At 35.1% G+C, this 25,685-nt stretch overlaps 1 protein-coding gene across 8 annotated transcripts in view; it reads right to left on the bottom strand.

The window, feature by feature from the left end:
* DMD (dystrophin) overlaps positions 1 to 25,685 on the bottom strand; it is a 1,157,417-nt gene that overhangs the window by 714,460 nt on the left and 417,272 nt on the right. For all 8 annotated transcript variants that reach the window (XM_075520648.1, XM_075520634.1, XM_075520658.1 and 5 more), the window contains 5 exons: positions 23,386 to 23,568; positions 21,696 to 21,830; positions 20,730 to 20,879; positions 12,337 to 12,498; positions 2,865 to 2,975 (listed from right to left, as the gene is read on the bottom strand). In XM_075520648.1, the coding sequence (XP_075376763.1) occupies positions 2,865 to 2,975; positions 12,337 to 12,498; positions 20,730 to 20,879; positions 21,696 to 21,830; positions 23,386 to 23,568 (741 nt within the window). The remainder of the gene's footprint in view (positions 1 to 2,864; positions 2,976 to 12,336; positions 12,499 to 20,729; positions 20,880 to 21,695; positions 21,831 to 23,385; positions 23,569 to 25,685) is intronic.

Here is a 25,685-nt window from a genome sequence, read left to right as displayed (position 1 = left end):
TACTTAAAAGCAGCCAAACAAGCAAAGTAGATATTTGGAATGATTAGGAACATAAAGAACAAAAAAGAAAATACCTGCCAGAGTATAAAAGTCATTGTATAAATCTATATTGTGCCTGAATAATGTGTGCCGTTTTGATCACCTTATCTCAAAAAACATACAAACAGAAAATGTGTAGAGAATGACAGGACAATCAAAGCTATACATCTAAAGGTCTCAGTACGATTTAACATACTAGTCAGTCTGGAAAAGAGGCAATTGAAGAGGATTAAAATTAGCGGTATGCAAAAAGTTGACTAGCAAATGATTGTTAACTGTTTCCCTAAATTCATGAAGAAGGTGACAACAAGGTAAACTCTTACACAGAGAAACCAAAGTGAACAGAAGGAAGGACTGCTTCACATAGCATTCAGGTAAATTGTATAACTAGCTTTTAAATGAAGTTGAGGATTCCAGCATTTTACAAGACTTCAGAAAGCATTTAGACATGAGCTTTTGAATACCTCTGACCCAGGTGTTGCTCAGCTGCAAATCACTGGGGAAGCATCACATAATGTTCACCTTACTGTACCTCATCACCGCCTTCTGGCTACTACTGAAGATGTGGTTTTGGGCTAAACGGATCTTTGGTGAGAAGTAACATGAGAATTCTTAAATGCTTAAAATGTGTAGTCAGCTGAATTTACTTCACATCAACAGCTGAATTGATGGAAATACTCAAACTTCATAGTCAGTAGGCAAACCTGGCTGGCCTAGATAAAGAGCACAGCAACAACTGATGGGAGAAAAGGAAAGCCCACAACTAAGTCAGTATTATTCCTTTTTGATTTGAGGAAAATGTCTTCTTTAGAAGCAAAGGATCTGTAGTTATTCAACAGCAAAACTACAGGTAATTAAATATTTTTAGAGATTTAACATTCTTTTATATTTTATTACATTAAATAATGTTAAAATATCACTAGGAATTAGTAATGTGGCAAGGGAAGGGAGTCAACTATCTTTTTACTCTGACAAGTGTTTTTACCTTAAAAGACAGATGAAAGTAATAAAGAAACAAGAATGTCATTTGCCTACTGTATAATTTCTTCCCGCAAAGAATTTACTATTGAATTTCTAAAAATAGCCCTTCCTCAGAGAAGATTTCACTTTCATGTAACAATTCTTAGCCTAGTAGGACTAACTAGGTCTTAAATCACTATGGCAGAAATAGATTTTTGTTTTGCTAATCATCCTTTTCCCCTTAAATTTAAAAATCAGAACTTAACTCTCAACCTACAGTAATCCAAAAAGCCAGGATAAATTTGGTCACTTAACAGTTGTTTCACAATCTCATTGAAATTACTTATTTTCATAATTGTTTACTTTCTGTCTTGATAATTGAACTAATATTAGAATAAGTATATGTCAGATTAGAAATATTACTTTGCACAAAATAAAGAAATGCATGCAGTATTTATTTATAAGTAAGAATGCTCTTCAGTAAAAAATTAAGTAAAGACAAATCTTGTGAAACATGATTTACCACCAAAGGTACTGCACAATGATGGAATAGGATTCAAGAGAGTTCACTGGCCTAAAATCAAATACAGTCATAAATATTCGGAACCAAGGGTTCAGCTTTTACGCTTTTTGGCAGTTGATATTTATATTATGCATGTAAATTTGCTATTTTTTGTTCATATTTTACTTAATGTAAGCAAAACAGATTCTCAAAATGACCCCACTAATTTGTCAAAACTCAAACTGATGCATATGGTTATCCAGAGAAGCCTTTTGAAGAAAAAAATATCCGCACAAAGATGGATTAAGAAAAAAAAAAGGCACCTAGAAAGAGTAGTGCTCCCTTGCCTGCTGTTGAATTTATAAACATTTAGATACGACGTCATCTGATGCCTGCATTTCACTGATGAAATATGGGCAACATCACAGCTGCCATGGAGACCATCAGAAGGTGAGTTAGGGTGAAGAAAGACAGAAAAATAAGGAAACATAAATATTCTCAACAAAGAAAAGCTAGTCCTGTAGATAAGAGGAAACATTTAAAAAAACCCCAAACCCTCAACTTGTTCATTTCAAATTAATTAACTGTTAAAAAGGCATTAATGTTATCCATAATAAAATATAAAACTGAAGCTAAGATACGTAGAAATATTTGACAGAGATGAAGAAAGAGATAGCCTTTTTACTGTTAATACCATAACGAAATTCTTTGTCTTTCCTAACAAATTTTGACAATTTGTTTTGCAGCCTGGGGAACTTTGGCACTAATGCCAAAACCAAAAGCAGCAAAACAGTCAAGAACCCATCACAGATTAATGGGTAAAAATGTGTATTGTTCCTAAGTGTTAATTTAGGTCTTCTTCAGTTTCAAACAGGTCTATGTCTATTAAGCTAGATGAAATAATGCATTAGCTAACATTTTAAATTGATGACTGCAATGCACTGCTCAGCATAGATTTGTCTTTCAGATGCAGATCTACCAAATATTTCCAAATATTTTAAAATACTTTTAACTGTAAATATTTTCCAATACCTCAAAAGGTACACCAAATAGCCTCACTGTAGTTTTATTTCTTGCAAGCACAGCACATTCAAAACACCCCTTATATAGTGTCCCCACCAGTTGGTTACGTCAGCTCTGCATACCCTAGAACTGTTGCCAACTAGCTAGGAAGGCTGTAATAGAAAAATGAGCACTAAGAAGATATGCATGGTGTGCTTTATGCACTCCAATTTCTTGGCTAGAAAGGAGCAGCTAAAACAGAAGTGATACCTTAAGAACATTTCATACTATAGCAATAGTATTACTCATGCTTTTTGTTTGCATGAGTGAAGGAAAGATGGAGGAAATAATACTTGCATACCTGTGCCACATCAATTTGGGAAAGCACTCTCTTGGCAGCATCTTTACCCCGGTTTTGTTTCTTCATTTCTTCCAAACTAATCTCATGGCTTGTTAATTCAGATTGTATTTTCTATTGAAAAACAAAGACAGTAATCAGCAGGGTTTGAAGAAAATGTTTATGTTGTTAATATTATTTGGAACAGTTGATTTTGCAAGATATTAAACAGAAGTACTACACTATATACAGGATCATTAGAGGAAATTATTCGAAGAATTACTTGTTCACCACCCTGTAAATTATTCAGTTTAGTTTCTCTTGATCATAATAAAACCTTCTCTTGCTCAAAGATACATAACTCTGATATTGTGACAGTAATGACATAATCTTGCTAAGGAAATTGTGATTAAATTGTAGGCAAAAAAATATAGATTTCTTTTACCTGAAGGAAAGCAACTATTATGATTGGGAAGAAAATTAAAAATTAATCATAGAAAAGAAAAGAAAAATACAAATAGAAAAGTTATTTGCTTCACTATTCTTATTTCTTGTTATTTCCACACTATCATCAGGCGAGTTGAGTGAAAACTGATCAAGGCATCCTGTATATATAACACCTTCATCTCACAGAGTTGTGTTATATCTAAAACAGTATAGAATTTGTGGCATATTACTGACCGGAATCTATGTTCAGTATGTGTAGATACGGTAAATGCATAATGACATGTAGTTCATTTACTTAATCCAATAACTTAATCAATTTTCTAACACACATTTCTGGTTATTGCTTTCTGCAAAACCAGTGTGCAACCAAATCATCACAAGAAAAATATCAGCCTTGTTGGTTCACCAGAAATCAACCTTACACAAAACAATTAACTTAAGCAGTGTTGGCTAGTGCAATGTAATGGAAAAGAATTTCCATAATGTATATTGATACAACATAACTTAGAGCGATTCACATATTTTTATGTTTAAATTGTTAGAAAATGAGAAACTGTTATTAGCAGAATTGCTAGAAAAGTACTACTGAGAACAATTACCCTATGAAATAAAGACAAGGTATGTCCCCCCCAGGAAAGGTATTTGAGGCCATTGTTCCTGCATGAAAAAGTGATTTTAGATTTAATCTTTTTTTTCTATGGTTCCTCATATATACTAGCATTTCTCAGATACACTAAGACTAGCTATAAGTTTAAAGATATGCACATGCATTTATCTTACACTCCAGTAACTTGTAAAATGTGAAAACTGTGTAGTTCGAAAAAGACTATAAGAATTGTGCAAATGAAGAAAAGGGGTTTTTAAATTACAGTTTGATCCTTTAAAGTTTGATTATAAGTAAAAATTAATATATAGGTATTTTGATAACATCTTCATATGTTATTAAGTAAAAAGCTGTGTATACTGTATGCTGTCTATTTTATAGGGGTATACATGGTTATAAGGACTTGTATAACATCATAATGTGTTGTATATAACAATATTACATTGAAAGCAGTTTTTCACAAGTTATGTTGGAAAACTATTAAAGTAAATTTTAGCAGAAAAAGACTTACAAAAATACAGAAAATTATTAAGTCATTACTAAATTTGAGAAAATATATTTAAAAGTCTAAACTATCCAGTATTCTTTAGAGAAATAAAATATTTTTTGAAGCAAAGCATTTGTAAAAGCAAAATGACTGACAGAAAGCTGTCAATTTAGATTAAACTTTTCATTTAAAATTATCATAATTGCACATTTTCTATTTTTAATAGTGATTATTTTGAGTTATCCTTGTCAAGGCTATTTACTGAATGGACAGTACTATTTGGAGCAAATAATAGAATTTTTCTAGATATGATATCTTAGTTTTGCGAAAACTAAGACGGTCAGTTAAAAGGACAATGGAATACAAGGAGAGAAGGTTTATGAAGTAGTTTATTTTGGAGTATTTCTTTTCTCCTTGTCTAAGTTTAATATTTCCCCCTTGAAGTGCCCTAGCATTGCAGGATTATCTTCTGTGTTTGTGCAGCACACAGACCAAACTGTTGGTGATGACTCAGTATTAGTTAGCTCCTGAAGCCAAATAATTTCTTGATGTCTCGGAAGTCAGAACTGTATATACAAGCATGAAGAAAGTCTCAATGTTAGAAGAATTTACTATATCACATCCAGTATTTCAACTGTTTGCTTCTGCACCTCATCAATTAACCGATTTTTGGTTGTATTTTCCCGTTTACCTTGCTGAACTTCAAAGTCACTCTGGAAAGCATATAATTAAACAGTTCTTATCTGAATAGGTCAGAACAGCACAGTACAGATAAGAGTAGTGTTTAAGCAATTAGGTATTATGGAACATTGCATGGAGATCGTTCTATCTCACTTTTTTTAAATTGCTCTGCAGGAGAGCTTTCCTCTAACATGTTTGTTCTCTCTAGTTCTGTATTTTGATGTCAGAGTAGGTGATAAAGAGTAAAAGCTTTGCAACAAAAACTGCCTTCATTTAATTTCTAGAACATCACAATACAATGTAGTGTATATACCTAATAAATATCACTGTGCTTAAATTATTCTGTCCTAGAGGTTAAGGATTCTCATTTTCCATCACTGGCATTTTTTTCAGGAGGTTTATTAATTTGCAATATATATATATATATTTATATAAACGAAAAGATAAGTGTGTATGTGTATATATATAAACTAATTATATTTACAAGACCAAAGGCACTGATTATGCCTGTTCTCATGAGGACCACTTCTAGAGCAAAAGGATTTTAGTCCCAAGAGCATGCAATACATTATTTCTCTCAATTGCTAGTCTTAACTTTAAAAAGATGAACAGTGAAATGCAGAGAGTCTTGCTATATTGACAGCAAAAAGAACCAACATGACCATTTGTCTCATTTGAAAATTGTCACAAACCTAGATGCAATCTCATGCTTCGAGAACAGTATTTAGAAAAAAGGTAACAGGTCATAGAAACAAACTGTAACATTATTTGCAACAGAAAATTGAACTAGAAGGCTCAGTTATACGTCACTTCCCATCAATACCTGCTACCATAATTAGAAAATCAGTCATCATATTTACAAAAAACAAAGAAATGCCAATCAGCAATAATCAGCAAAATCATAACAATGCAAAGTAATTTGGAAAAAAAAAAAACCAACAAGCCAAACCCCCAACCTTCTGCATTTAATTAAAAATAAGTGATTTATTTATAACCAAAGGATAAAAATACAAAAACATAATATACACAGAAATAATATTGTGGAATAATGGCTGAAAAGACAAGATTACATGGGTTGTACATCTAATCTGCAAACACAGATTTTAGTATGAGTAATGCTGAAAAGACTACACTACAGAAACAGCTGACAGTTCCAGTTGACGTAGTATCAGCCAGTTGAAAAAAGTTTGAAAGACATGCTGGAAAACACACTGGTGAAACTGCTTTCTCATGGCAGGTCAGGGATACCATTTTCCACCCCAGAACTGGGGGAAACCTCTCATCTCTCTTGTCTGCTCCTTAAGAAGGAAGAAGACTCTGTTGGTTCTGGTATTTCAGGAATGGGGCAAAGTCACAGGAGATGTGTATTATAGTGCACATTATCCTCCAAGACATCTTAATTTCATGTTGCCAGACCTCATTGTATTGTATTGTATATTAGTTGCCAGAAATTCATAACACAGGGAGCAATTACTTTGCAGTCACTATTAACTACACCACCAAGATCAGCAAATTTATAAGTTCTCAAAAGCTGGATAAATCCAGAAGAAGAAAGATACAGGTGATATGTATATTAACACTATCCAAGATGGGACAGGGAACCCTGATGTCACTTTATCTTAGAATAAGCAACAAATAGGTGAAATATTTCCTATGGGCATGCACTGTAATGAGAGTGGCCAATTTACTAGTCTCAATTTGATTTATAAACTTCCACAAAAAACACACTAAAGATAATTAATTATAGTTCATTAAACACTGCTACAGCAAAGTGATTAGGTTAAAATAAAGTTGCTAGAATTAACCACACCTCTTCCTTTTTTTTCTTCTGATTTCTCTTTCTCTTTTAAGTCCATTGCAGAAAAATATTCACTAAATTCCTGTTTACTAACTAAAAACCTGATTTATAAAACCTGTTCCTGTACAAAAAGGTTATTTTCATTCTGTGACAAAAAAACTGGCCAAATCCTCAAGGCGAAACGTGTTCTATTTTCTCCATGGGAAGCTTAATGATAGGTGTTGAAAGGCTTTCCATTCTAAAGCAAAGATTTATGGAAACACAGGGTGATACATTAGAGACAGGTAGTTCCTTAAAGAGAGGACACTTGGATCTCTTGGGTTATACACATTAAACAGAAAGACCTTTTTATAGCTCTTTCTGACCCTGCAGGGCTGGTCCTTTCCTCACAAGACTTCTTTCCTGCCTAGCAACTTTCAGCAGCATCCTGAGCTATGGCAGAATCTATGGTAGGTAGATGTAGGTAACCCCTGAGGGCTTGCTGTGGCACTGTCCCCTGCTCTCGCAGGTGTTCCTGCAGTGGAAGGCTGCATGCCCCAGCCCAGGGGTAATGTCATTTTCTGTCCCACTGGGCTCCCAGAAGCTGCTCCCAGCTCAGCATCTTTGTTTTCTCTCAGATAGAAGGTTTCCCCCCTAGTTTGGAGGGCGCCAGAAAATAAATATGCTGCTCCATTCTCATAGACGTTTTTAAGCAGAACGTGCTATGCCAAACACGCTATACAAAATAAACCAAGCAGTTATACTATCCTCTACTACATCCACATTCATCTGTCCATATTCCACATCCTTCAACAAAATACATCAGGCAATACTAGTACTGGGCAACTGAATACTGTTTAATTCTCAAGAACTGAAAATTACATAGACAGAGTAGTAAATCTTTCAGCAGTGAGTGGTGGATCTAAAGGCAAAGGCAATTACATTACCTGAAGCTTCTTCCACTGTTTGTTCTAGGAAAACAAGGTCTAAATTTAGCCTAGAACATCACTTTTCTACTATAGATTTAATTAAGATCTACTGCATAAAAAGGCCTGGACTTGACAGCAACCCTATGAGTTCTGCAGTGGCACAAGAAGATGATGACAATATGACCTGATTCAGGCAAAACGGTGAGCTTCTAATTGTTCCCTGCTTTTTTGTATACTAATCCATTATGAACTCAAATTATACTAGATTACCTTTGTAATTAATGAGTCCTTCACATAAATCTTACACCAAAATTGCAGACTGCTTACACCAAATTTGCAGATTTGGCTCTCTTGAGTTGCAGAGAACAGCTTGCCAGCTCTTCTTGGTGTATTAGGTTTTCTGATTTGTATTTCTCTAAATACTACTTAGCTAGCCTAACAGCTCTCAAGAATGGTGCTCAGTTTAACCTCATTTTTGCTTATTTTCGCGATTGCTATCAATGCCTGAAGAGTCAGATCTCGGCCTAACGTATGGAGAAAATAAAAGATTTAGAGAGCATTCTGGTAAGTTAATCTTTATAAATGGAAAGATCATGACTCTAGAAGACATAAAAAACATATCTGAAACAATTTCAGAACTGTTAGTGGTGACCTTTGAAAACTCTAAAAGGATAAACAGAGTACCAGAAGATTAGAAAAATGAAGTTGAAGTACCGATCTTTAAAAGCACAAAAAGAATATGTTCCAAAGATGTCACGCCTTTGCAAAAAAAGAATAAAAGCATATAATACATATAGAAGACGATGTTATAGCAGGAATGACATATAGACAAGTCTCAACGAGAACAGCATACTTAGTTTTAGACACTACTAGTCTTCAAGAAAGATTAACTGAAGAGTCCAAATGAGAAGAGCAAATCATCAGAGGATAAAAACATGATTGACAAGGAAAGACTGAATAAGTTGGACATGACAAACGCAATTTGTGCAGTTAAAACACAGTTAATGCAGTGTTCAGATGCTATGGAGATGTGTAGAGTGTGAGAACCTGTATAGTACAGAAATCTGCATAGATATTAAAACTTAATACATAAAATGTAAGCTTACACTTCTGAATAACGCTTATCAGCTATTCCCTCTTTGACCACTGATCTACACATGGCTGAACAAAATAATTCTTACAGTTTCCAGCAGAGGAAAAGGAAGTGTAAATACCTTTAACGTTAGACATTTTACTAAGTAGACAATTGTGAATTCTTTGTCCCAAAATATTAGTCTGAAGGCAATGAAGCATGGCATTATTCTTGTCAAGTATTACATTGCACAACTGAACAACTCTGCCATTATTATCACCACATTAACTTTGGTTTTGAATGTAGCACAATGATATTTTAAAAACAGTTTAATAACTATCGTCACTTAGAAAATAGTCAGGCATGTAGTGCTTATCACTACAGAACTGAAATTATTCAAGGAGTTTATTGAAAAGGCAAAGTATATTACTTTTGCTTTTCTCACAAACACAATATTGTTCATTTATTCTCCACATTGCATTTTACATAAGTCTACAGGGAGAACAACAGACAAGTGATTTGTCACATACAGGGGAGAAGTGCAGTAAGTGAAATATTCTGTCCTATAATAGAAAAACCTCCATGTAATTGCTCAGACTAAACAGAAGTACAAAGTGGAGATTCTACCACCAGAAGTTTTTAATAACAAAGCTACAAATAATTATCTGAAAAATATTTTGTCATATAAATGTAGTATTTTCAGCACAGATTTATTTTCTTCCTGTCAGTTAAAGAGTACTTGAAAAAAAGTCAGCAACTGGCAAATTCCTGTGATGATTACTTCATTCCCTGTATTTTCTTGGTAAATTTACAGAAATTAAAGAGACTTCAGTTGGGATCATGAGATCAAGCATACAAACAAATAATCTCTCCTTCTGGAATATTGTTTTAGGCCTTACCTCATTCCAGCTTTTTTAATCATTACACCTTGAGGAATCCGAACTGATTTATCTGTGCAGTTGCTGTTAGATTGTTTTGTCTGAATAGAGCATCTTTAGTTGTACTCGAAATGAGTTGGGTTGCAGTGGCTCTCTAGCATTAAATTCTCAGTGCCACATGGTGGAGTAAGAAGCACACAGAATTTACATTCAAAAAATGATCCAAAGGAGAAGTTGAACAGTACATACTTAACTTAACCTTTCTTTCTGTCAACTTTCTGAATAAACTAAACTGATAATTTAATTTTAAAAAAGGAGCTAAATATAATTTTGTTTCCTCAGATTAATTTCCGATCAGCTGAACCAAAGATTATTCCTCCTATCAAAGCTCTAAATGGATTTGAGTTCTTGAAGCAAACACAGAGAGCTCCCAAACCCTCAACAACTTTCCGATTATAATTTCTCCCGTATTTTCTTTTAGAAATGCAACACATACTGCTGAACAGTTTGCTAAATCCCTCAGCATGGATAAACTGACCCCTGCCCAGAAACCAACATTATTGACTAAGAGATTCCCATTCCAGCTGTGCAGACACTACAGTAAGATATCTTATATGAATGAAAGGTTTTCTGCTCTACAAAAGAACTGTGCCAGCAGAGGCTCCGCAGGAAGTGTGGCCATTCAGTATGTGCCTATTCTGCCACTGGTTGGCATGGACATTCACTAAAGGAATGACCCAGTATATTTATCCGAATAAAATTGATTGTTTATTCCCTTTCCCTCTAAGGATTTTAAAGAACTTCACAATCGAACTTCAGAGAACTTCAGTATTTGCATTAAATCTGTTCAGTTGTTAATTAAGTTTTTTTCATTAGGTCCCACTGGCATCTTAAAATAAAAACATGAAAGAGAAAAACTCAGCAGCCTCTACTCTGGTTTTCCCACAGTGGATATAGTATAATCAGGTGAACTTGACATCAGACAATAAAATCTCAAGAACAAAAACAAGTTCTGCAAAAGCACTGAGCTGAAATTTTCCCATGAAAGTGTGCTAATTAAGGTTGGTTGAGTTTTATGCTGCTTCAGTTGCTGAAGTTCTGAATTACTTCCTTTTACACAGTCTGTGATCATTGCCAATATTGTACCTGAGGACACACATAAATCAGAAGCGTCCATGGGATATATGAAGCACCACGGAAAATAGCTACAATGGAAGGGTCCAAATACACCAGAAAAAAAGCACACTTTAATATCAATTTTTTCTTATGTATTAAGAGTTATATAGTTACAAGATGAGAAATTAAACTGATACATCTTTAACAAATGCTGATTTGTATCCTATTTCATCAAAACATTGTTTGCATTATTCACATTGCAAGGAAGGAGAAAAATAATTCAGGAGGGTCAACTAATAGCTAACAGAGCTTAGGATTCAAACTGGAACAGTAATTCGTCTGAATCTTATCCTATTCTTATACTGATGTAAGCTAGAAGCAAATAAATTAGAATAAGTTTCAAAATAAGACTGAATGCAAATATGATCCTGTTTTCTAAATATAACTTTTTAAAATCACACACACATAAAAATATCTGCATGTACCTACAAACACTCATGCACTAGAAAAGCAACTGAAAGGTAAATCTATCTACATTTTAATTCAAAAGACATGGAAACTTCTATTTTTAAAGTAGATAAAACATGATTTTCAGGACTACATTTATTCAGCTCTGAATATACTGAAGATCATCTAAGCTACTCCATAGAAGACACTCATTTTTTACAATGATTTAAAACTCTACAGGCATGCCAGAGAAAACACAATTGAATGCCTCTTCTAAAATCATTATAAAGCATTCATTTTCCATATCCCTGTAGCCTTGTTTGTTTGTTTGTAATCTGACTTCCTAAATTTAGGTGGAATTTACAGAAAAGTTGCTGTACCTAATATTGTACACTGTTAATAATTTTATACCAGAGATACTTGGTTTTATTTAATTTGTATTCTTACCATTGTAATGCTGCAGTAAAGCAGATGTTATAGAAGAAACAACGAAAGAGTAAAAATGAGAATTAGACATACAATTTTATTTCAAAGGCTCAATAAACCATTTCTAAAGAATGGGAAAAGCTATTTCTGTTAAACTTACATGAGCTGTAAAAACTAAAGTATAAGTACATTTATGTGCGCCTCATGAAATAATTAACAATGTTGTCTACATTTCAATAATTTAGTAACCATCCTTAGGCCATGTCATCAACTTTTTAAAAGAGCCATCTCAGAGTAGTGAAGATGATGAGTTTCTTCTTTCTAGGATGGGAACTGGATTTTAAAGAGTCACATTGTTTATCTTTGTCATTTTAAAGTTACTGCATAGTCTTCCATGACATTTATAGTTCTTTCCATCGTCTGGACAGGTATATAATATAAAACAGAAGGAAAATATGACTTCACTAGAAAATCAGCTTGAACTTCTCAAAGTAATCCTACCTAAAATTTACTTGCACTTCATAATGATCGTATTGCAAATATCCGTTATTAATATGAGGCTGAGGGACAACCACTCTTCAACTGATTCAGAAAACCAGTAAGCACATCAGTTCAACCTGTATATAACTTACCTGTGCTTCCTGAGGGACCTGTGCAGCATCAACTCTGTCTGCAATGTAGGCTGTTAGCTGTTTGTCAATAACAGCAAGAGACTCTTGGATTAAGCGGAGGGTTTTGTCTGTCTCCTGTGCAGACTGAATACTCTGTTCAAGACTCTTTTGTCTTCTCACGGCCTAAAAACAATGACAATGTTATCAATAGTCACAGTAATAACGCATATAATACATTTTTTTCCCACAATTTTTTTTTTTTGAAAAATGCTTGCTAAGAATCAAAAATAGTACTCCTGACTTGCATTCATCCACCTTTTTGTATGATAAGTTGCGCATCTTTTTGCCACCCATTCAGTTCTTTTTACTAAGAAACAAACAAACAAAACCCCAGATCTAAAAAATGCAGGACCCTGAAAAACCAATGCGTGCATTGAAGATTTCTATACAGAGTGGAAGTTGGCAAAGCTGCATAATAAACCCATCCTGATAGCGCAGTCTTTCATTCTGAGGCATAGCGGTCCTCCTGATCTTATTATATAGTTCAAGAGATTTTGTTTACTGAGAATAGGGTTACTGTCATCACAATCCCATCCGAGACAATCCACTTCAGTAAGTGGGAGGGATAAAGACTCTCTTGAGAAGGAGCTCTCTTATATGAAGTATAAATAGCTGTCTGGAACAGAGGCAATGCCTACTCTAGAAAAAAAAGAGATGGATCCTTGTCTTGCTTTGTCTGTGGACTTGTCCAGTCTGTTATCACTCTATCCATAGTCTCTTTTAGTATAGGAAGTTGACTCTTGCTTCTACTCCACCATCAGTGCCACAGTGGATTGCCTACCATCACCTTTTATACAATCCTTTTTTTGAGAAGGATGCTTTCCTTTAAAGGAGCTCCCTTGATGGTTTAACAAATCAGAACAATAAAATCTCCTTCCAAGTTGTTCTTAAAACACACATATATTTAAACACTTGACATAAACAGGTTAGCTTTAACTATTATTTGTAACAGTTTAATATGGTTTTTACCAGGTAATAACTAACCTAGTACTTTCTTCCATCTGCCATTGTGTCCACCTGCGGACTCATATTTTACTTAGACTACAGCTTCTGCCTAGCAGAGTTTCTGCTTTATACAAAGCACATAATAACTACCAACAATCTCAAATGCAATATAGTTTTTCTCTGTACAAGCCCAGCCATACTGCTGACCACAGAATAAAGTGACAAACTTTCTTTGACATGAATCAAAGGAGGAGGGAGAAAGCAAGGACTCTTTAAGTAACATTGCTAGGTGTCCTGCCATTTTTCAAGCCAAATCACACTTTTTCTCTTTGGTCAGCCACCTATACTTTAATTTAATTTCATAGCTATTATGAAACTCTTGCCTTGAACAAAAATATCTCTCAGCAATTCAGTGAGAATTCTTGATATATCTGTACCTTCTTCACGGAGCTCAGATTCTTACGGAGCTTCACATTTAACAAATGAAAAAGATTATTTTTTGCGAGCATTCTTGCTAGCTGTTTGCCTTAGTTAAAGAATAGGGATCCAACCAGTATTTACTATATTTGTGTTTGTAAGCTGCTTTGTGCTATTTCAAAACAGCTGATCAGATAATCTTGTATCACTGCCAGTTTCAGGAACCTTCTGTGGAACTGAGCAGCTCTACATATTGGACCCATGCTGTCAGTGTTAATGGAAGCACCTGAGCCACTAAGGTATTATTACCCCACCAGATGAACCATTGAAACAGTGACGCTTCCCAGTACAGTACTAAGGCTTGCTACTTAAATGACTTTTACCTTCATCTAATTTGAGATTTTATATTACAATGTTCTCACCCTGTTCAAAGCAGCAGGGTTAAAAACCACAGCTTCCATTTACCTTGGCACTCCTTACTACTAATTTGTAAGCCTGGCTAAGATACAGTCACTCTCTACCCTTCCATTTGCATCACTATACGGTAGATTGAAAGACACATTAGATCAGAAGCACAGTAAGTAGCTTTCTACAGCCCACAGGTAAGGGCATCCTCCTGAAAGCATCGAAGAAAACCTTTCTGCCTTCACCAGTCTCTTTGGATAACTGGTAGGACTAACCTACATGCACAGTCCATTCATACTGAGGGCTGCAGTGTCCTAATGTTCAGAAAAGCTCACCATTTAAAGTAAAACACTGAGAAAGTTCCATTCTTATTAGCCATTAAAATAAGCGCTGGCACTTTCTGGAGAATTCAATATCCTGGACACAAATTTTGTGCTAAGTCCTTCTGAAAAACTACTTTTATAGCAATACTTTAAGCTCTGAACCTTTGTTAAAAGCTGACCCATGCTAAATCCTATTTGCAGCTAGGCACTTGCTTAAGTATAGATAAATTTGCTGCCAGCCTCAGGAGCAGCCTGCATGCATGCATGCATGCAATGAAGTAGTTATCACTGCATGGAAACTCACAAAAAAGTCTTAAAATTGTATGACAAATATGTGGTGATTGAAAAATTGTCATCTGTGTACTGATATCAGCAGAAACTATGTATACTGAAATCCTGTTTTAGAATACAACTGGAAAAATTAAAACATTCCCAAACTCATTGATCAAATATTAAAGCAGATAAAGTTAAGAAAGAATTTCAACAAATCCTCTCCTGAGTCTGACTGAATTTTTATGGCTGGATTTCAAATATGAAGTCAGATAAATATATATGCATGCTTGTGATATCTTTACGTGCCCCCAAAGTAAGTATGTACAGACACACACAAAGACAAAACATTCCCCTTTCATTGTCCTCAGAGAGAATTTGATTACAGCCTGAGAACGTGCGTGACATTTTGTATCTTCCAAGTGAGGTGAAAGTACATCTTTTCCAAAAACCGTGAACAGTTTAGATGAATGAACAGATAATATCAGACCAAGCTGTGAATGCAGTGGTACAAGAGAGGAATTATTTTGGCAGCGGGAGCAGAACCACACAGCCGAATGCTGGGAAATGGCACCTCCACAGTTGTGATGATTTTGTCAGATATAAATGGGTGCTGCTTTAATTCTTTTGTCTGTATTGTCTACTGGGAACAGACCCCATCCTGCATGGTCACCTAAAGTCAAGCCTCTGTCCTGACCCTGTTCAATTCACACAACAAATGTAACAAAAAGAGTCTTCACAATAATCTTATGAAAGGTACAATACACTCATGAAATGTAAGATATTTCTCCAGTACACAACAGCTGACTCAAAAACCTAATCCTGTTCCCTAAGTAGGTCCCTGGCACTATCGCTGGCATTGCAGAATACTCATGAATTCAATCAACAGGAATGCCACAATATGGAGGAGGCTTCTTCCTCTCTTTCAGTAGAAAAGAGAGTTACTGATGGAGGTAAGCATTAGAGGGTTTTACAAAAAGGGACGGACATACTACACACTTACATCTGTGAACCTTAGTTTCAAATTTGTCCTTAAAACTCGTATGTCTGTGTGTGTGAAAATCTATACATGCATATTTTTAAAAGACATGTGAAAGTTGAAATTTTATATCTCTATATTATAAAAATATGTTAATTTATGATGTTCTGGGTTGTTTTGTTTTGTTTTCTCTGAAAGATTATGGTTTTTCTATTCCTCTGTGGAAGAAATAGATGGTTTAACACTGCAGTGTATAAATAGGTCTGAGGACATAACAGGAAGCTCTAGCTCTGCTATCAGATCATAGTCAATAAAGCTGAAGGCTTTGGTCTCTAAAGGGAAGTGTCTGACAGTTAATTGCTAAATAGGAAATCTCAGGAAAATAACCAACTGTTTAATTATTTCTGAGCCAGTGAAATGTTGACAGCTGTCAAGGAAAATAAACAGAAGCAAAAAAAAAATCTGCTGTTAGGCACTATCAGAACAAAAGAGAAAAGAAAAAATATTTATGGACTGAATTTTTTATTAAAGTCTCTACAGGTTTTCATAGATTTTGAGTTATTTTTTATGATTAAGCATAACATTTAATTTTTATGTTATGGGGTATTGCATAAACCTGTTTACAATTTAGCAAAGATCAATGGTAAATGCAGGAAATGGTAACATTGCATATTATCCATATAAAATGCTATATTAAGAGAAAGGCTGCACTGAGGGAATCAAATATCAGGAAAACTGGAGGTGCTCAAACAGTTACTTATGACTGTAGCTCATTCTTTGATGTTGAATGTTATAAAGCTATAGTCATAGACACTGCCACTTTTTCCTTAAATAATACCTTTCATGTATTTAATGACATTAGTCACACATGCAGTTACCAAGCTGCTGGTTAGAGTTTTATGGTTAAAACCAGGTAGAGTTTTGTTGTTGAGGCAGTACTCAGTAGTTGTGCTGCGGGAGAAAAATAGAACAAAACCTTTCAAAAATTATAATACTTTTACTACAGGGTATAAGTATTTATAATGCAGAAGCAAATTCATTAATTAGCTTATAAGTTACAGCTCATGGAAAGGGGTCTGTTAAGAAAGGCAGAAATATGTTAGCTTTTTTTTTTTTTGGCTCATTTATACTCTCTAATTATTGAGAAATGTTACCACAGGGTAAAGTTAAAAAGAAAAAGTTAGAAAATTTTAACTTTAAATTTCCTTCTTAACTTGTTTAAATTACTTTAAAATTTGACACCCAAATACTTGGTGTCGTAACGGTTGTGTCTGAGATACATTACAACATCTCTGTGCATTTTGCATCGAATTGTTACTGTGTTAATCTCTGCTTTTTTTTTTTTGAATCAGAGTGGATTATTGTTTAGGCAAACTAGAAACACCTTTTCTAACATTCAAAGCATTCATTTTGGGCCTTCAAGTTTTTAATACCCTCCAAGCTAGAAGTAATTCTTCCACAAATTCTAGTAATATTTCACAGTGTGTTTTTAAAGTAAGTGGCTACAAATATTTGACCTTTCAACCCCAAAGTGATATTCATCTTTGATCGGCTGTATTTCAAACCTGCAAACTATACCAAGGAGGACTTATCTCTTTAGGTTATCACTGCAGACAGATAGTGCCTCAGAGCTTGTAAAAGCAGCCCTCTTAGCAGCCTTCAAAGCAATCATGTGGAGATGGGGCATGAAGAATTCTTTCTACTCTTGAGAGGAGAACAAAACAGAAAAATTTTGTCAAATGATGAATGTGTCCTGTTTGAAAGAAACAAAGGGTAATCTTGAGGGGAGTCCTAAAAGAAATTAAGAGACAGTCCCCAAGAATAAAAATTGAATCTAGTGTAAAGCCCATCTGAACAATAACGTTTTATACAGGTTTTCGTAAGTATAGTCTCAAGAATATCTAGCTGACATTTTTGAAGTTTGCTGGACAGGATGTAAATCACTTTCAGCATTACAGGGGATGATAGCCACTTGCAATATTAACTTGAAGTTCTTCAGGCAACAGCATTTTTTAAATCCAATATACAGAGTTGTAAGTGAATCAGTCTTTGAAAAGTAAAGATAGGGTATATGTTGCTTATTGATCAGCCCCAGATGTTCAACAGCAAACTAAACACACTCAGTCTTTGTTAACTAAAGGAGATAAGGCATACAAACATAAAGCCATTATCTGCCTTTAAAAATGAATCTCTATCTCAGTAGCAATGCTGTATTGTCTTGCAGCATCATTCAAATGGCAGTGGTTTGGTTTGGTTGCTCTATTAGTAGTGAATAAATATTTCACATATCAGTTTCTGCCCACATGAGCTTATTGTCTTGATAATTACCTGCACAATTATTGAAATAAAAGTAAATAACAACAATGTTAGGATAGCCTATTAGTCTGTCTGAAGTAGAAGTGACCTTGAACACAAGCTGAATAGTGTTATGTGCCTGCAATGTATTTTTATGCAAGAAGAGTGCATGCTGTTTGAATTTCAACAGGGCTTCACAAACAGCACAGAAAATTCAGTGTCAGGAATCTATGAAAAAAAGTGTGTGAGACTTCAGTGGAAAAATTTATAAAACATTTTGTTGTGGAAAACATACAGTAAAGAAGTGGTGTGACTGAGTCACGATTGAAATAGTTTCTTTACAGCTCTTACATTCATATACAGATCTCACCATTAGTATCTGACTACTAAATATCAGATCAAGCTTTCAAAAAGGGGGAGGGCTTCCCCCCCCCCGCTTTTTGTCTATATGTAAATTAAATTGGAAAGCAGTGAATACATTTCTAATATATTTTGCTTATATACTCATCCAAGTTGTCTCCAGAATATCACACAACATCTTCATGTTGTACTTTCCACGTTTAACCCGTGCAGCTGGTATGAATTTTGATTTAATGCCTATTATTGTGAAGACCGAATAGTATTCATCCATCACTCAGCAAGACTATTTGAAAGTCCTGTTTCCACACACTGGAAGTGCTCTGTATATTCCCAGTTTTCTCCTCCAAGTCAGGAAAAAAACAATAGATACCACCAAGCAGCAGAATTCCAGGGAATGTACCTGCTTTCTAATGGAAGTTAGATGTAAAAAAAAAAAAAAAAAAGAAGAGCAGGTATACAGAATGTTATGTTTATTTTCCGCTATGACACTGTCCAGCAATATGGGACTATGCGAATGCCTGCACTGCACCAGAACTACCACCAGGTAGTTAGTGGAGGGAACCAGGCTCTTTCCCTCCCCATCCTTCAAGTTTAAGCTCAGAACAGCTGAGGACCCTTCCTTACATTTTATTGTAGTGTTTTTACTTCCACTGTTTTCAAGAACAAATACATTTCAAGCACCATGAAAGAAGCAAAAATGTTATCATTGTCATGGTAGATTGTTATCATTCTAACATAGCTGCTTTCCAAATATCTTTACTTGTGCATTGTTTATATCATTAAAACTGAGTAACTTTTGACTGTCTTTGTAGCTCATCTTTGAACATGTTCTGGTTCCAATCATAAAAAGGGTCTCTGTGTCCTTCACTAGGTCTTTCTGTAATAATTCCTTTCTGATCTTTACCAGGTACTAAGCTGACATCTTCCTGATATGTCCCTTCATAACTCCAAGATCTTCCTTCTGAACAGTAACAGTCAGCTCAAAAGCTACAATTTCATATATGAAATCAGAAGTCCTCCATGAGTATCACTTTTCATGTATTTGCATTGAATACTTCTGTAATTTAACTGCCTCGTTACTCTGTCCGGCAAGGTTGTTCTGTATTTATTTAGAGTTTGTCCCCATCTTTGTTACTAGTAAACTACTAGTAGTTGAGCTATTTCCTTATGTATCCTTTGGTTATCTTAAAATTCTTTGGTGAATTCTGTTTAGTCCTGCCATTATACACATACACACACATTTGTATTAGTACGCACACAAATGTATGTTAAATAAGCTCCTTGTATTAAAAGTAAATATTCATGCGCAAGTATCACAGTTTTGAATTGATTTACCAGCAAAAAAGTATGCTATCCCACTAGTGGGATCTGTCAAAGAATTAGTAAGATTTTCTTCATAGAGCCTGTGGCAAAGGTTGCTAATCCAGGTTATTGCTAGATTTGACCCTCCTTGTGCTAAACTTGTTTCTATATTGAAGTGTCTTTATAAAATCTTTCATTGATACAAAGACTCTTATTTATTGTTCAGTAAAGAATATATCTGTACAAGAATGTTACTCTTATATTTAATTTTGTAAATAGTCTGCTTTTCAGTAAGAGTTTTGTCAGAGAAAGCAGACCTATGCAACTGAAGATTAAGTCCACTAGATGGTCACTTCACTTTTGGAATTTTTGGGTTACCTATTGCACTGGTTTTGGCTGGGATGGAGTTAATTTTCTTCAGAGCAGCCTGTGTGTGCTGCGTTTTAGATTGGTGACCAAACCAGTGTTGATAACACAGGGATGTTTTAGCTATTGCTGAGCAGTGCTTGCACAGTGCCAAGGCCTTCCCTTTCTCACTCTGCCCCTCCCAGCAAGTAGGCTGGGGTGAGCAAGGGGCTGGGAAGGGACACAGCCAGGACAGCTGACCTGAATTGACCAAAGAGATATTCTGTACCACACAGAGTCATACCCAGCAATAAAAGGGGGGTGGGGGTAGTTTTTGCAAAATTGCCATTGCTCGGGGACTGGCTGGGCATTAGTCTCCAGGTGGCGAGTGATTGGTTTTGTATCATTTGCTTTTTCCCTTTTTTTCTTTCACTTATTAAATTGTTTTTATCTCAGTCCATGAGTTTTTTCTCTTTGGCCTTTCCAATTCTCTCCCTCATCGCACCAGGAGACATGGGCAGTGAGCAAGCAGCTATGTGGTGCTTTGCCATCTACTAGAGTTAGCCCACCACACCTATGCAAACCATCCACTTCTAAAATAAGTCTTTGTGTACTGTTTAGGAACTGTACCAACAAAATAACTTTTTTTTTTTTTTTAACAGGGCTAGACTGTCAGCTGTTTAATGGGAGGACAGGTCAATTATTAAATATACCTCCTGCTGAAGTTCTTCCCATCGAGTATTGAACTTCTCAAGTTTCTCATTGATCAATTCATCCAAGATTCCACCATCAGTTAAAGTCTGAGCCAATTCCCGAATCTGATTGCGATTATCTTCTGGATGTCTCATTAAACGTTCCAAAGACTGAAACAAGGTCAAAAAAGTAGTTTGTTTTCCTTTCTGCAAATTCTACAGAGCAATCACAATTCCCCTATAAATGTAAGTAAGAAACCTCACATTTCATACACAATAAAAGTAGAGACAAAAGATAAAAATGTCAATGTCCCATGTCTTGACAACAAATGTTCCTTACTACTTATTACCGAAAACAAAGAAAGATTTTTTGCAAAGCAATAAATTGGGTGCTTGATCGTAAAAACGTGGACTCCCACGTAAAACTCCCAATGAGTTCAGTGGGAGTATTTGTGTACTTAAAAAATTTGCTTGAGTATCTGAATGGATGAAGTTCAACAGCAAAAATGCATTATCAATGTAACATTTTGTATTTTGATCCACTAAGAGTATTAACTTAATTTCTACAAATTTGAAAGGTTCCATGAATAAAAATTAAGTAATAATAATATAATATAATATAATATATAATATAATATTAAGTAATAATAATAAACAGAGTTGCAGTGCTAAGATGAAAGCTTGCTCTCTCTGAAGTCTTCAACATTTTTTTGACTGGCTTAAGTGAGACCATTTTTTTAAGAACATGTATTTTATTGTCACCAAAGATTGTCTATGACATCAGGCATAACACATTTAATTACTCTGTTTCACTTAGGTGGATTCGAATTTCAAAACCTCATTTGTTGAATCAAGTTGGCACACAGGACTTTACAAATATTCTGCGTCTTGCTCATGTGTAATGTTGATTCATAGTTTCTTTTGAATGTAATGTGATTTACAATTTATCAATACATGTGATTTGATATTATTTAAGTCAGCACTTACATCTAGAGACTCAGAGATCTCTTCTGCACCTCCCTGGATATTCTCAGTTGCCTTGAGTTTCAGTTCAATCTCATTCAACCACTTATTTTCTGCATCCAAATATGACAATAATTCACGCCAACATGCCCATACCTCCTGATGGAGAAAAAAAATGTTTATTTAGATTGAAAATCTCACAGCTAACTCTCACTTATTAAAACATTGAAAACATTGCAGGCTTCATCCGCAAAACAACATGGTTGATATCTGATGGTTACAGTGCCATATAGTTGATTTTTTTCCCCAGTATTTATATGTTCCAAATAAATATAATACACAACCAAAACATTTTGATTAAACAGAGCAAAACCACAGAAGATAACATGAAAAAGTGAACACTTCTGCAAAATACAACTTGAATCTTCTGTCTCATGAATTATCCACTTTATATGCTTTTCTGCAAAATCTTCTTGTAATATACAAATATACAAATTATCAGAATTTTTAAAGACTCATGTTAGAAGTTTATGTCTATTACAAGACGTAGTTAGGTTGCTCATATATTCTGTATATTAATTACTTAAAACACAGATTCATAAAATGTCTAAAAACACAGCTTTCAAGAATTCTCTTGAAAGAATTCTCTTGAAACTGAAATCTCTACAGAAATTAATTCTAAACCACATTTAGTGCAATTTATAGACCACTTAAGTGCTAGAGTACTAAACATAATGTTGTAAAATGAAATTACATTCTTATTCTCCTGGAATTAAATTATTGTCTAATATTTTATTTTTACAGTGCCTGAAAATACTTAAATAAGCAGATAAAAATGGCACTTTACACACAAGGAAAACATTTAAACTCTCCATAAATCACCTTTTCATTGTTCTTTTTTTGTTAGTATAAGTTCAAATAACTTTATTGACATGCATTAGGCTGTTTGTAGATCAAGTTTCCCAGAGTGTGATTCATCTCACCTAACTTTGGTCATATCAAATACAACCGTCTGGTCGAGGAGGAGGTTATAGAGGGATATTACCACACAAAAACAACATCAATGATCACAGGAAATATAGATTACCAGCTTAGACTACACCCCTAATTTCCCACAGTGAAATTTAGAGGAGATAAATTTTACTCAGGTAAATAGTTGTTCCGTATGAAGTTAGTTCTTGTAAATTAGTTCACAACAAAAAATCATACCTAATTCACTGTGGCCACTGTGTAACATGCAAATACTCCTATGGCAAGAACCTGTAATGGAGCTGGCCAAAATGGCAGGGTCAACTCAAAATGCACGAGACATATTCAGCTTGCCAGCAGACCAAATGCTGTTCCCATGCTCAGATAACACCACCTGTCCAGCTTCAGGGCCATTTAACCAAAATCCTTAGCCACAGAAGAAAGAAGCCTAAAGGAGCTGGTGAAGACAACGTCACAGGGTTGCTACAGAAGCCTGGTTTAATCTCAGGAGGGAGAAGAACCCTGAGTAGCCATTGCTGTCTCTCACCTAAGAGCCATGTCTGAGGCGTCTCTTTTAATATGACTCTCCAGCATATATGATTCTCAAAAAGATTTAGGTATATGGCTCATAAAGCAAGGACAGCTTTGGGCTACTCATGATCCCATATGATAACGCATCTTTGCTCTCTACCTTACTTTTATAGTTAGAAGGGCTATAAATACAACAACTGACAAGATATCCAACCTCCAAAGTTTTGCACTTTCCATTCAGTCTGCTGCAGAGTCGCTGGTAGCTGGTAATTAGAACATCAAGCTCCTTTTTCAAAGCCTCATGAGCTGCAGGTGGAGCCTTTGCTATAAAATTATTCACAGAATCAGTAATAAGCTTCACTTTCACTTCTTTCTGCATGGCTTCCTCCTTTGCTCTCTGGAAAAAAAAAAAAAAAAAAAAAAAAGAAGTTGTAGTCCTGGTTTGAGAAGGAAACTTATTTCTAATAACTCTGTTAGACTTCTCTCTGACAGAATTCTGTCAGAGGGAAAAAAAAATGGAAGAACCCCACAACAAAAAAAACCCAAGGGCCATTTAATTCCCAGACTTTCTGACATAATCTTGAATGCATTCAAAAAACTTTTTTTTTCATTTTGTTGCCAACAGAAAATACTCACTACAATTTAACATCTTCTCACAACTATTTAGTTTTCTGGAGTTCTCAGAATAGTAAAACATTTCAGTATTTTTTTTTTTCCCAAGAAATGCTCCAAATACTTTTGCCATAATACCTTATGAACCAGAAATTACAAAAAACCCTGTTATGTTACAAATTCATGCACCCAGGTTTAAAGGTACAGTCACAAGCATCAAGACAGAAAAAAGGAAAATACTTCTGACTGATTTTCCTCTCCTTGCCACTGTCATTAACCTGCATTTACAGAGAAATTGAGAAAATAATTTCTCTCCAGTGTATATATCACACTTTTATCAGAGCATTAATGATTATTTCATTCTCTCACTTTACAGAGATAAAAAAATTATTTTCTCATCAGATAGAAAAATTATTTTCAGCACCATTATTCACTGCCAGTGAACATTAACCTAACGTGAAGAGAGGACAAAGTGAAAAGGGAGCATCCTCCCAAACAGCACTTTCTGTGTTAGACCCTAGGCAGAGAAGTTTAACAAAGGACAGACATAGGAAATATAAAGATCTGAAGGACACAGAGAACCACAAATGGATGGTGAATTAAAACCTATAATTAACATATCCTGTGTAACTGATCTGGAACCGCTACCCTGCCACCTTTTCCCTGTTTTAGCCTGTGTAACCACAACGACTGATCAATCCAGTTCCCAACTTTCTTCCTCTACCTTTTGCTACTCTCCCTTGTTATGCCATCTCATTAATAAGATATAAGATTGTCATACCTAGCAGTTTCTTCTGAGTGCTTACAAGGCGATGGTATCTATGATTGGAGTCATATCACTACTGGAAACAGTGTGATGGTATACATAGTGTCTTCAGTGTGTACTGGTCTTCACAGGAATTTAAGACGAGAACTCCCTGGCCCGAAAACTTTAAAACAAATCCTTGTTCCTAACAACCTTCATTCCCTCTGGGTCTGAGGAAGTCCATGAACCAGAATAACTGGGATCAGACCGCCATTGCCAGAGAAGGTTTACTAGGTTGCTCTTGGCTTTCCTCTTCCCTAGCTGTGGGAAGAAATGGGCTGCAGGACAAACAAAGAATTCTGGTCCAGATTTTGCCTATTGTGTGACAGGAGAGGTGGCTGCAAGCCTTTGGCGAAAGGATCATCAGGAGCAGGTGAAGGGATGCATGACAAATGATCTGGTTATCTGCACAGGCTGAGGTGCCACAGTTTGAACATATCTGTACTTCAGCTGGAAGTACAGAATATTCACTAGGAAATCCATAATGGGGATTGTGTCTAAAACTATACATTTTACCTGCTTTATTATGCAGTGCAATGTATAAATTTGAGTTTTGTTATTCAGTTACTAAAAAAACCCTGTATCTCTAGAGCAGATGTTTACTGTTAATATATTTGTCTCATTTACAATGAACTGAACTTGTTCCATATATTTCCATATATTCTGTATATTCTGACTGGCATCAAGTCATTTCTGGCAGTAAATAAAGAGATCATCAGTGCATGGTCAGATGCTCTCAAACACTGGCAAAACCCTATGGACAATGAACAGTTTGTGAACAAAGCACTGGATAGATTGTTAAGGCCATATAATCTGACTTCCTTAATAGCACAGGCCAAACAATTCACCTATGAAATAAAAATAAAGCCCACATCCAGTGGCTGAGCAAGAGCATATTTGAGCACGTATCACAAATTAAAGTTTTTGTCCAAAGGCCATATTCATCCCACATGAAAGAAACATTATTTACTTGAGACCAAAATATGTTGTTCCTATATTGTTATATTAAAGAAATAATAAATCATGCATACTTAGTACATACCAACATGCATCCTGACGTCCTAAATCTTTTCCCCCCCTTTCTCTTTAATATAAAG

The sequence above is a fragment of the Mycteria americana genome, chromosome 1, assembly GCF_035582795.1.
Source record: "Mycteria americana isolate JAX WOST 10 ecotype Jacksonville Zoo and Gardens chromosome 1, USCA_MyAme_1.0, whole genome shotgun sequence".
In the NCBI taxonomy this organism is placed as follows: Eukaryota; Metazoa; Chordata; class Aves; order Ciconiiformes; family Ciconiidae; genus Mycteria; species Mycteria americana.
Note: the sequence above shows the minus strand (reverse complement) of the source record. Positions and strands in the feature narration are given on the sequence as shown.